This window comes from Pezoporus occidentalis, unplaced genomic scaffold (assembly GCF_034315485.1).
Source record: "Pezoporus occidentalis ecotype Australia unplaced genomic scaffold, CSIRO_AGI_Poc_V1 ctg174, whole genome shotgun sequence".
Classification (NCBI taxonomy): domain Eukaryota; kingdom Metazoa; phylum Chordata; class Aves; order Psittaciformes; family Psittacidae; genus Pezoporus; species Pezoporus occidentalis.
The window spans coordinates 401,514-413,874 of NW_026913576.1; the positions used below are offsets into that span (position 1 = coordinate 401,514).

The 12,361-nt window shown below is 41.6% G+C and overlaps 2 protein-coding genes across 6 annotated transcripts in view; both read right to left on the reverse strand.

The window, feature by feature from the left end:
* Positions 1-12,361, reverse strand: part of VTA1 (vesicle trafficking 1) — a 53,671-nt gene that overhangs the window by 35,258 nt on the left and 6,052 nt on the right. For 3 of the 5 annotated variants that reach the window (XM_062614249.1, XM_062614247.1, XM_062614252.1), the window contains exon 1: positions 1,028-1,217. In XM_062614249.1, coding sequence (XP_062470233.1) covers positions 1,028-1,136 — 109 coding nt within the window. In that variant the 5' untranslated portion in view covers positions 1,137-1,217. Of the gene's footprint in view, positions 1-823; positions 922-1,027; positions 1,218-12,361 lie in introns of those variants that run through there. The other 2 variants (XM_062614248.1, XM_062614250.1) reach the window with 2 other exon arrangements.
* Positions 5,337-7,611, reverse strand: GJE1 (gap junction protein epsilon 1). The gene is given in 6 exon segments (XM_062614275.1): positions 5,337-5,918; positions 5,921-6,040; positions 6,042-6,107; positions 6,486-6,537; positions 6,539-6,666; positions 7,501-7,611. Coding segments are annotated over 6 exon segments (744 nt in total). The 3' UTR covers positions 5,337-5,651.

Here is a 12,361-nt window from a genome sequence, read left to right on the forward strand (position 1 = left end):
GTTTCTCCTGTAAAAAAAGAGCGAGTACTATTGAGAACATCCAGTGTTCTAGTGTGTGTCTGTCTCGCTTCTGTGGTGGCACTTCTCCACATTAGGACAGTATTCCTGCCTAACGCATCAAAATTAAAATTATCCTTCTGACACTGAGCTGACAGGGTTTTTTTTCAGAGTTTTCTGAAGCCTGAATTCCATGAATTCATGCTTCTAAAGTTAAGACCACCTTACAGATTGAACTTGCACTTCTACCTCTATTCTTTATCCAACTCTTTTTGAAGACAATCTATTGCCAAGTAAGCCCACCAAGTGACCTCCTCAGATCTCAATAGAGAGAAAATAACAAACATTTCTGGTGAGCTCCTACTCTTACGATTTTTTCCAAGTGTTGTGATTAACTGTGACAGAAATTTAAGACTACTAAGAAAACACTTGCATTTCTTAATCTGCTGGGGAAAGCCTTTTACAAAGGCTTACAAAACCACACTAACGACCGTTAGCTTAGAAGCCATGTTAGCTTGAAACATCTACATACTGATTTTGAAGCGTTACTGTAAGATTCTGCTGTGTTCCTTTCCATGAAACAAACAACAACAAAAAAGCACCACCTACTCTCTGAAAAGAATGTTCTTAAGACTGTCCTAACAGAGACAGAGAACTTGCGCGTACAACTATGTACTCAGGCTTCTGGCATAACCTCAAAGACTGCCAAGAGGCTTAACTATAAAAACAGAGCAGAATACATGAAAAGCGAGCTAGGGCTCGCGGCTGAAGCGGGAGACGGTGATCGCCCCGCACCGCCCAGAGAGGTGGGGCTTCTCCCCCCTACCCTCTTCTGCGTACATCCCACGGGCTCTCTGCGGAACCCAGCGAGACAGAGGGAACGACGGAAAAGGACCTGGGGCAGAGGGGTGCGGGTGGCGGTGGACTGCACCCAACCTCGGCACAGGCCGGGATGCTGGGGGCCGGGCCGGGCCCAGTCCAGCTCGGGGGCGGGGGGGCGGAGGGGCGGCGCTGCGGCCGCCTCACTCACAGTAATACGCCACCACCGGCTCGCGCTTGTCCAGCTCCTGCGCGGTTCGCAGATGGTGCTGGATGCTCTTGAACTGCGGCGGCAGCGGGGGAAGCGCCGTGGCCGCCATCACACGGATGGGCGGGGGACGCGCAGCGGCAACAACGGAGAGACAGCAGTCAGCGGCTCTCGCTACCGGGGCTGGCGCCGACCGCTTCCGTTTCCGGCACGGGACGACGGGGCGCGTGCGCGGGGCGGGAGGGCTGCCGCCTGTGACGGTGCGGCCGGCAAGAGCGCCCCCTGTTGTTTGGAAGTGCGCGGGCGGCGGATCACCGCAGCTGGGCAGTGCCGGGCGCGCAGGCGTGTGTCAGTGCGGGCGGATGTACTGCCTCAAGAGCGGCCCTTCAGGGTTGGAAACGTGGCCCGCTGCCGCCGCGTCTAGGGGCCTGGAGAGCTCGCGGAGGCCTCGGCTTCACAGCCGGGGGAATAACAGCCCGGCTCAGCTCTCCAGGGCCGAGCGTGATGCCCTCCCCAGCCCTTTTTTCTTCCTTCCTTTTACCATGTCAGCCCAAACATCTGTGCAGGCCTTATCCACGGAGGTAGACCTGCAAGTAAGATCCCATTTCACGCTGAAAAACCTTCCCCTTGGGCTACCCCACTGGTCCAGGAAGGCCTCGGTGCTGAGCCGCAGCTCTTCTCCTGGGCTTCTGGCCGTCATCTGGCAGCTGCTTGCTGGAGAAGCCTTATGCTACCATGGCTTGGCTAACAGCACTTCGCTGGACTGCGTTGCGTCCCAGCAGCTGTCAGGAAGGCCACCAACCCTGGAAAGTGTATCTTGCAGGATCACCATTTCCCAGATAACTTTTTCTTGGAGGAACCTCCAAGGATTTCCCAGGTTTTTTTGTTTTTTGTTTTTTTTTTTTTTTGCTAAGAGCAGATAAGAATAGCAGAAGAAATGGGAAAATGGTTTCAAATCTCAAAAATTGTAATATAAATTATTTTAGTGCCTGCTATTTTCTCAATCTGACAACATAGTTAAATGTTTTTTTAAATGTGTTTCAAATGGCCTTGTTGCCAAACTTCTGGTCTCAAAATGGCTGTCTGCAAGGGAACATTAATGCTCCAGGGCATAAAGAAATATACATGTTGGAGGGAGGCGCTGTGTAGGAGAGATGCCTATATTGTCTCAGTAGTATCATGGGAGAGTGCTGAAAAGAGAACTGGGGAGGGAAATGACGGCTGAACAGAAGAAAGGAAGCCAAGAAGGGAATAGAGCAAGGAGTGGTTATAGCACTGGGAGGTTGTGGTGATATAGGAGAAGTTGGCTGTCCCAGAGTAACTATACATTTGATGCGAAGGCGATTGCGTCACTGACTGGGTGTATTTAGCTTGTTTCATTGAAGATGGTGGAGGGAACAATTACCTCTTCTTTAAGTGGGAACTGAAATGGGCATGATATCTGGCTAGAGACAAAACTGATTACAAATGCATGAGCTGGGAATTCCTTTGAGTGCTGTCTGTGAAAATGAGGTGGCTGGAGTATGGTGGAAAACAGTGAAGAAGTCAGAGAAGCACTTATAATGTGACCCTGATGTAGGTAACAAAAGGACTTCCTACTGTGTTGTGGGAGACAGGACTTTGTGTTCACTGTGTAAAGAAATAGAATGAAATCAAAGACTCCCCAGGTGTATTGTATAATTCCTTTCATGATAGTAAAAAGCAGCCTTCAGGATCATCCCAAAGATTTGCTAAGCATTTGAGCTAAAATCAGTGCAATACTGAGGAACACGTGCAGACGTGTTATAAATCTCAGAGGGAGTAAGAGTGGAAGGAAGCTGATAGTAAATGAGGATAAAAGTGGTGGAAGTTTGGAAGACTGGGGGAAAGAAAAGTTTAGAGGCTCTTGAGATTTCAGTGAGTGCTAGGAAAACAAATGGCAAATACAGGAAAGGGAAGTTTTGACAGCCATGGGGAAATGGTTTCTTTATGTGGACATAAATCTCCATTAACGTGTTCCTGAAACTACTGACAGAATCAGTCACAGAAAAGCATTTGCAAATAAAAGTCAATAATGCACATTCCAGTTTTAAATGGAAAACTGAAACTGAGGAATTTGAGTTTTAATTTCACAGGATATTCAAGAAAAAAATCTCCATTGTACCTCACTTGGAAGAAAAATGTACCTCATGTTTTAATATATTCCAGATTTTGACCACCGACAGAGAGGGAATTGTGGTGGGTCATCTAGCTCCTAGAGCCTCCCCAGGTAGTCCTGTGCCAGTCATGGCTCTGCAAGGCTCTTGATGCTGACAGGGAAGTCCCCTGAGGTGCTAAGGGTTCTGAACTCCTCTGACCTTTCCAAAGTATTTTGGAATCTACAGAACAAGTACAACAAGCAATGGAAATATTAAGCACCAGGGAAAATACTGAGAAAGTTGTAATGAAGTTATTATTTTGCAAACATCTGATGAAGTGTGATTTGAATACAGTTGGTCATGACTGTACCTAGCACATGGAAATAAATTCTTCTTTCTAGCAGTTGTATATATTTTGTATTTTATTTATAAATAAACTCACCTAAAACACATTTTTACAAGTTTAAATTGCAAAGAATAATTCCAGATGGATACCGGTGTACAGAACAAAGAATTAAACATGTATTGACCAAAGAACACAGCACGTTATGTAAACAAGAAGTTCCTACAGTGATTCTTACTCCATTTGGAGTGCTTGCAAGTATCATAACTAGTTTAGTATTGCACAAATCTAACAGTGTTGACTTGACATGCATTTGAAACAACATCTAATTTATTTCCATAGGGGAAAAATAACATTAATGCTTTAGTATAATGAATGTATTAAAATTTATCATTTTGTTCTTGATCAGCATATTAAAAAAATCACGCATCTAGTTGTGATGCACTTTGAATCAGATGGCCCACACACAATCAATCAAATCCAAGACACCTAAATCATGCAGTTGTGTAACAAGGACTACTTCTGTGGGTTTATGAGGATTACATGGCTATTGCTTTGAGGATTACATGGCTATTGTAACCCAGCCTTGTTTGGGGCTGTTTAACTAACAATAGTGCTGACAGATTTTGTGGCAATCTTTTTCCAGAATTTCACAAATGTTCCTGAAAGAACACAAACACTGTCACCAGGCTGTCAACTTCTGCTTTCATACTGAATGTTTTTTTTCACATAAATTAAGCTTAATTCAAGAAGCAAAGATGTTCTTCCCTTCAGTGTTACAGATGTCACACTGTGTCCAATTCCTTTTGGACGATTCCTTTTTACTTTGCTGGTTCCTGGATCACTGCTAAATAGTGATGAGCCTGAGTCTCCTGTTTCAACTGAGATTAAGAACAGAAGTTGTTCAGTTTAGTAGCCATATAAAACATTTAAGCCACACCACCATAGAAAATTATGAAAAAGCAAGAGGAAGAAACCTCCAATTTATTTTTTTTTCCAGAAATTGAGGGTATTTGGAGATGGAAAATAGCTAGTTGTTATGATTGCTATTTGTGCATATTTTATACAGGAAACTACCTCCTCCTTTCTTTCCACTTCTGAAATACTTTTTTTTTTTTTGCCATTACCTCACATCAGCACAGGGAATGAAATCACTTCTAAGTTTAATATGTCTGCTAGTCCTTAAGAAGAAACTGTTGCACACAAAAACATCTGATACATATATAAGGTTCAAGACCTAACCTATCCAGATACACTTATTGCATGGAATAATTCTAGTATGCAGACTTATTTTTAACTGCTATCCTACCAGCTTTAGTCAGAGCAATAGGAAGTTAGATGTGATACACAGAGCAAAAAATTCTGTTGGCCCAATTCTGCAGTCGCACACAAGCAAAACTTACTGAAGTTGAGGCTTGACTGTACCCAAAAAAGGCTTTTCTCTGAGATTTTCATTTGATGCTTCCAAGCCTCTTATGCAAAACTAAGTCATAAAGCCCTTTTACTCCTTCAGAATGTGATCATACAAAAGTGACAGAAGTCTTCTGCATCAGAAGCTAAAACATAAGGCAGGTAAGGCATTCCAGTCAGCACAAAAAATACCATGCTAGTCTTTCATTTTTAATAGGAGATTCACATCTAGGAGGTGACACTAGCTAGACTGCCACAGAGTAAGCTGGTCTGGATGAATATGTTGTCACCACAGCCTGAGCAGGAGTCTCTGCCTTGGGGTCTGAGATGCAGGTTGCAGCCGTGGCACTGCTTGGGAAAATGTTTGGATGCTTTCTGGTACCAAGTTTATCCACAATTACTGCTTAGTTCTCAAGCCATAAGAACATGTGAGAAATTGGGAATAGTTTTACTTGGAAGGTCAATAACATGATTCACTCCAATTGCACATGTTTGGGAAAGCTGTGACTAGAAATACGTTTATAAATAACCTCCTGTTCACACACAGATACTCCTCTGGGGTCAAACTATTAAATGTGGCAGGTCATGAAAACATGTTACTCTCATCTTTTTGACTTTGGTTTGCCATGGAAACAAAGTTTATTTACACAATGTGGAAGTTTTTAGATGAGGATAAGTGTCAGATAACTACTCAAGCAGTAATAATGACGGTGGTTCTCTTCTGCAACACTGCATAGAAGACAGGAGATGTTTTTTGTTATAAAACTGCAGGCGAACAAGTTAGTAAATGACTGGGAGTGACAGTTCTTGACAAACCTAGCCTTTTACATGAGATCTCAAAAATTTTGCCAACAAAAACCACTGTAATCACAGTAAATGTGTACATTGCAATAAGAAAAATGGTCTTTGCAAAGTGCTTTGGTCCCACATACTGAGTAATGTTGAACTTTTTTTCAAGCGCTCCCACATCATGCAGGTAGATTGCATTCTCTCTGAAACCAGAGAGCTGAATTTGAAGCCAAAGCCACAGACAGCTTCAAGGATAATCCTTGAGAAAGCAGAGAAGATACAAAAAACAGCGTAGAATTACTTTTGGTAGATATCTTCCTGTTTGATGCTCTTACATGCAGCATGAACGTGAAAAGGGTACTCCAGGTACCAGTACAATCACCAGTTCTTACGCCCTGAATACCTAAAATACGGCAGAAAAGTAGTTGTCAGATCATTTGCAACTGCACCAGGACAGCTAAAATGTGCACATATTAGAACATTTTGCAACTCTGTTTTTAATATATGTCATAAGTATAAATGGATGACAATAAATGTAAAAATCAGTTCTATGTTTTAATTTGAAAATTTCAGTTGTTTTCTGAAACATGAGGATTGTTGCTATGAAGGGTAGACAGCACAGATCCCTATTTAGTCACAGATGAAAGGTTATTAGAAGAAAAATATAAATGAAAAAGCTAAGTGATAATTAATTAACTCAGTCAGTTACTACTTCCTTAATGGAACAATTATGTTTAATTTTTGCGGTTTATTTTCTTAACATTGGATGTCTACAATAATTTTTTTTTTTAAAAAAAAGGATTGTCTCAAGAGTTATAGGCCTGAGCTAGTAACAGAAAAGATTAACCTGTCTTGTCTGGGTCATAGCTGAAATGCAAGGCCTCATTTCCATGAACAGCAAAGCCCCAAATGCCAAGGAGTAACATATAAACTGAACCAAAGAAAAGAGTGTGGAATTGGCCAATTACCATTGGTGGCCTGAGCTGAAAATCACAGGGTTATTCAACATGAAAAGAAAACTGAACAGTGTTATTGTTGGAGGCCTACTTGCTCTTTTTCATTATCCAAAACATTTATTTTATTCTACTTGTTTTCATAGGAGAGAGTTTACCTCTGAAGGCTGCAGTAGTTTTCTAACAAAATAATGGCTTAGAACACTATCATTGCTACTAATTTTTGATAAATATTTATTTGACTGGCACCTACAGTTGATTTGTTTCACTGCCTCTGTATTCTGCTGTTGCAGAATGCACCAGACAGAGCTGGATGCCCTGACCAAAAGTCCATTTGTTTTGCTGTTGTATTCATTTACTTTGCTGTTGTATTCGTTTATTGATTTATTTATTGTCAGACAATGGCAGTGCCATTATCAAAGCTAATGATACTTATTCTTGCAAATTAACTTTTGACTTCCCTGAAGAGGCATTTCTAGCACCCAGGAAGGGTGCTTTTTCTTTCTTTCAGTGGGCCTTGTATCCCACTCAGAGACATTGCAGGAAGGCATCAGCCTACTCACAACCCCCTCCAGCCTGTGCTTGGGGTCATGTCACCTGGCCCTCAGGCAGAGAGCGGACACAGCAGAAGTGCAGCCTGCCAGTGCTGGATGCTTGCATAGAATCATAGAATCAACCAGATTGGAAAAGACCTTTAAGATCATCGTCCAACCATTACCCCAGAACTGCCAAGACCACCACCAAACCAAGCCACTGAGGGCCCCATCCACAAGGGTAATCCCTAGCCAGCATCTCCATCAGTGCTGGCCACCACTGTCATGCCATTGCTGGGCTCTTCTTTGCCCGTGACCTGCTGCCTTATACCAGCCTTTCACCCCACTTTGTGGTACCCACTGTACAGCCCATCACCCCAGCCTGGTTCCCTGCTGTCTCTTTCCCGGTCCTGGAGAGCTGGGACTCCACCAACCAGGGCATAGCGCCAGCTTCCTGGGCTGCTGACAGGTTCAATTTACACCATCTACAGTTTAATAACTTATTTTAACTAAGTCACATAAAGAGTAAGTATGCAACCAAACTTGGAAGCTGTTAGTCCAAGATTCTGAATTCAAAGAAATAGCAGCAATAGAATAAAATAATATTAACCACTCTGGTATTGCTACAAATAACTTAATGGCAATGATTGCTATTAATAACTTGCCAGAATACTCCATATGCACAGTTGAAAGAAGAGCTACATACGCAAGCTCACGCATGTGCCTGATGATCCAGCTGGTAAACACCCACAGGAAAGTTGTGCTTCAACATGTTGGTTGGAACCTAGCGGTTGGAACTCATGAGACACTCTTCCTTGTAACTGCAGTGTGGCTTCAAGCTGGTGTAACAAGAAGTATTGCCCCCTCTGTGATGTATGCTCATAGGCATGGTGTCCTGGGTTTAGCAGTAGCAGTCAAACATGGGAAGAAGTAGAGAAGAGATGGGAATTGGGGTTCATTTTATGTGTTGATTTAGCTGCTGTGGCTCTAAAAGGTACCACAGTGATTGTATTGCTGGCATGGTTAGAGTAACTGTTGTTATGCATCAGAACACCCTTTGTAAGGGAACTTTACATCTAAGGGGATCCTGCATCTGCTGAAGCAGATAGATAATAAAGAATGCGAAAAGTGCTTCAATGTCTGTTATTTAGTACAGCTTACTTTTCAGGTAGTTAATTAATGTCTGTTTATTTCCTGGAGTACTGTGAAAGGTGCTGTGTTAGTAACACTGAGGCTGGGTTTCTAAACTTTTCTTGATGCATTTTCTCCACTGCTTAGAGAAAGTGCTGAGGTTTGTATGTATTGAATGAACTAAAAGCAACAATATCTCAGTCATATGTGTTCTGCAATAAAATGCTGGCATTCTCAGGATGTGTGACTAACCTTCACAAAAATGCAGTAATTGTGATCACAGTGAATTGTTTTCATTCTTGTCATAATACATATGGAGCTTAGGTATCATCCAAAAGCAATTTTTAATGCTCCTACAATACTATGAAATTACTAAATTATCTCAGTATGCTTGACAGATGTTTAGTATCAGTAATATTTTAATAATTTAATTCTTCTAAAATGTGAATTGCTATTGAAAACCTACCATTGAATGTACTTCAAATAATACTTGCATTTGTATTTCCTGTGATCTCTTTAAGCAGAAGTGTTTAAAAAGGCAATATGGTGAAAACTGAATAACTCCTAGTTTCTAAACTGAGATAGGTATTTTAGTGCTATTTATTATGCTTGGTATAGTATAGATTATTTTCACATTAATTGATGAGCATGTACCTACAAGAAACAGCAGGTTTGATCAAGAAATTTGATTTTACTATAGATAGAAACAGCATTTATGAACACATTCTAGATTAAAAAGCTGCACTATACAAATGCTACTTTATATGTTTTTATTGTTAGGTGGGGATAATGTAATTACTTAGCTGACAGGATTATCTAATCTAAGACAATCAAATAATTCACTGTATGACCTCAGTAACATTATGGAAACTTAAATTTCTGTCCTGTGGTAAAAATGCTAAAATAAGAGTTAGCGGGCAATGCTCTGCTTTAGTTCTGGGAATTCATGAGGAATACAGCTGCATTGAAATAAGAAATGAATTCTGGTGATGTTGTCAGATAAACCCAGTACGAACCCCATGGATGTCTGCACTCAAACCCCACTGAATGTGATGAATGGGCCCACAATAAAACTGTTGGTTTCTTTGAAGTGGCTCAATATAGGTCATGTGAGCTGAAGCACAGGACGCCCATTATCTTCGCACTAGAAGGAACAAATAGCACGGGTTTTCTTTTGTCATATGTGTTCGATAATGTGCTTCATGACACCACATTAAGAGGATAACTTGAGATGGGAACAGAGTAAGCTGGCATTGTGCAGTCCTTTTGAATGCAGCCTGTTGAGGCAACTCAGGCTGTTCTTGGGAATTTCTTGACAGAAAATCATTATTTGCTTTGAATCTGCAGAAGCAGCTGTCTGATAGTTGTCTGACATGGACAACTGAGAAGGAACTGTTGATATCACACTTATTTTGAAGTGAGTCCTAAACCTGGCTTTCAGCTCAAGATTGCAAGTCAGCAGTGTGCTCATTAAACTTTTAGTGAGTTGAAGCCCTACTGTATAATCAGAGCTAAACAAATTTAAACTAAATGCATGCATAAGGATGCACTTGTGCTTAGAGGGATGAACTGAATGTCTAATGTTATGCACCCAGTTCATTGCTTTCTTAATTATGGTTAAATGGTTAAATATAATGGCACCAGTTATTCTTGGGTCATGAAAAAATGGCACCATGAAAATGGCACAAAATGAAACGGCAGGAAAAATAAACTGGTATCAGCAAGATAAGTTTTTGTCTGCCAAAAGAGACTTTGCAGAGAGCAGATTCTTCTGCAGGCTTTCCAGATTTGCCTGGAAGCACCTGAATTTCCATTTTGGCTTGCAGAATTCCCCATGTTGAAACTTAGGCCCATTGGAGGCCACCACACAGGAGTCTCCAGTGCAATTTGGACCTGAAGTGCGGGTTGTCTCACCTTCAGCTAAGGTGGGAGCCTTAGGAGGCAGATAAATTCCTCAGGTCCTTCTGCCTGCCTTCTGGCTTAGGTTTAGCATGAAGAGTAGTGAGCAGGATGCAAAGCCTGGAAGTTGAGAACCTGGGATTGTTGCACAAGGATATGTGCTCAGCCATGGCACTCAGTCTGGGGAGATGTGTATCATACATAAAGCTTCTTCCTGACTTTTTATTTCTTTATTAATGCAAAATCTGTTTAATCTAAAAAGCATGTTTTGAAAAATTATGAAATAGGCATGATTAATCACTCTAGCATTCTTTTGTACAGTCATCATGTCCAGTCACTCAGACTTAACGGAGAGGAATTTCCATACTGGTGTTTGTTGCAGATTTTCCAGGCCTGGGAAATCATAAACTACTGCTTGCAGCCCAGCGCTCCAAAGACAGAGTACTGCTGTCAGACAGAGCTCAGATCTGACCACAGAGTGTAGCTACCTCTTCTGTTCCCTTGAGTCTTGAGGTGGAAAAGGCTGCAAGGCAAACATCTGACATATTTTTTATTGTTAGCTGCTTCTTAGAGCTCATCCAGGTGCAGCCATAATTAACTTTCAGTGTTATTTTACTAGAAAAGAGTCAGAGTTTTGATGTTGAGGTATCTAACCTGGGAGCTTAAGGTCTGGCCTTAGAGATATGTCATTAGAAGCTGAACACTTTCCTCCTTGTAGGCTCCACAATATGGAGTGGTTTATACCCAGGTAGAGAGCCCTTATCTCCATCCCCTCCTTTCTCCAACTCTGCCTACTTTTCTCAGCTGCTTCTTGGACCACTTTCAGCCACCCACATACTAGCAGCAGCAAGCCTTGTTACCTGTTCTGAAACCTGGTGATGGGGCAGTGATATGTTTCTGTACTTTGTCCTTTTAATTGAGCCCCTGACACAAGAAGCTGAAAGGTAATGGAAGTCTCTGCCACAAAAAAACAAACAAACAAAAACCAACAAAACAACTCTACAAAATTAAGGAAGTTTGGATTCAAGTAACAAGAAGGAAGACGTGACTTACTTTAGATTATTGTACATTTGACTGTCTGGGAAAAGTCACTTTCTGCTGCAATGTATATCCACTTTTTCCAGGTGTATCTGCTGGTTTAATGCATGATACTACAAAAATTTCTCTAAGGTTTGGTTCCTGATGCTCAAATACTATTTTCTCCTTGTCTGTTGCTTTATTTCTTTTTAATTCATGACTGATGAACAGGCCTTTAAAGATGACCACTACCAAGGCTGCATTTGAGCACAGTTCTCATTTAGTTTGCAAGCACTCATATATAGTTAAAGGCTACTTATTACAGGTAGTATTTGTGGCAGATATGGTTGGATTTTCATGGGACTACACCAAGTTTGTTGTGATGTGCAAATCTGGAACTAGCCCTGTAGTTACCAAGCACCTTGAGCTGAACACACACATGGAAGCCTTTTTCCCTTTCCAGAAGCAGTTCTCGGTAGAGGGCGTTTGTGAGATGCATGGAGTTCCTCACTTCTGCACGTACTGATTTTTGCATCCCTGCGTCTGGGAGTTACTGATAAAGCAGGTTTGCTTCCCACGTTTCCCGGTTGTTGCAGTGCCTGGACTGTGGTGTTGCACTCCCAGATATGCTCTGTCTGTGTGGGCCGATTTCAGCCTGTGCACAGTTTCTTTCCCACTGCCCACAGTTACCCGTGACACTCGTCATTGCTCATGTGCCAAGTACTATGTCACATCTGCAGGTGAGGTTGTGTCTAGACTGTAATCTGAAATAACATCCAAAGAAATGGGTGGATTCTTTTGTTTGAAAAGAGAATGATGAACAGTTTATACATGGGAGTCTGAATTCCAGCTGGTTTATCTCGGGTTCTATGGATCTTTCCCTCTCCTTTTTGCCTCTGCAGGAAATTATATTCATGCTATTTAAGTATGTTCCCTTGTCTTTACACAGACGTCTGTTGAATGGCATTAGAAGCATAATCTAACTTTCTGTTTCCTTTGAGTTGGAGACACTCACAGTCTCCAAAGCTTATTTCCTTGCTGATCAGAGTTTTGAAAATAGAAAGTAGATAAAATCAAGTGCTGGTAAAAATCAGAAACATAAATTCCCACTGAATATGTTCCTAATTCCTCAACCTTAGGAATTC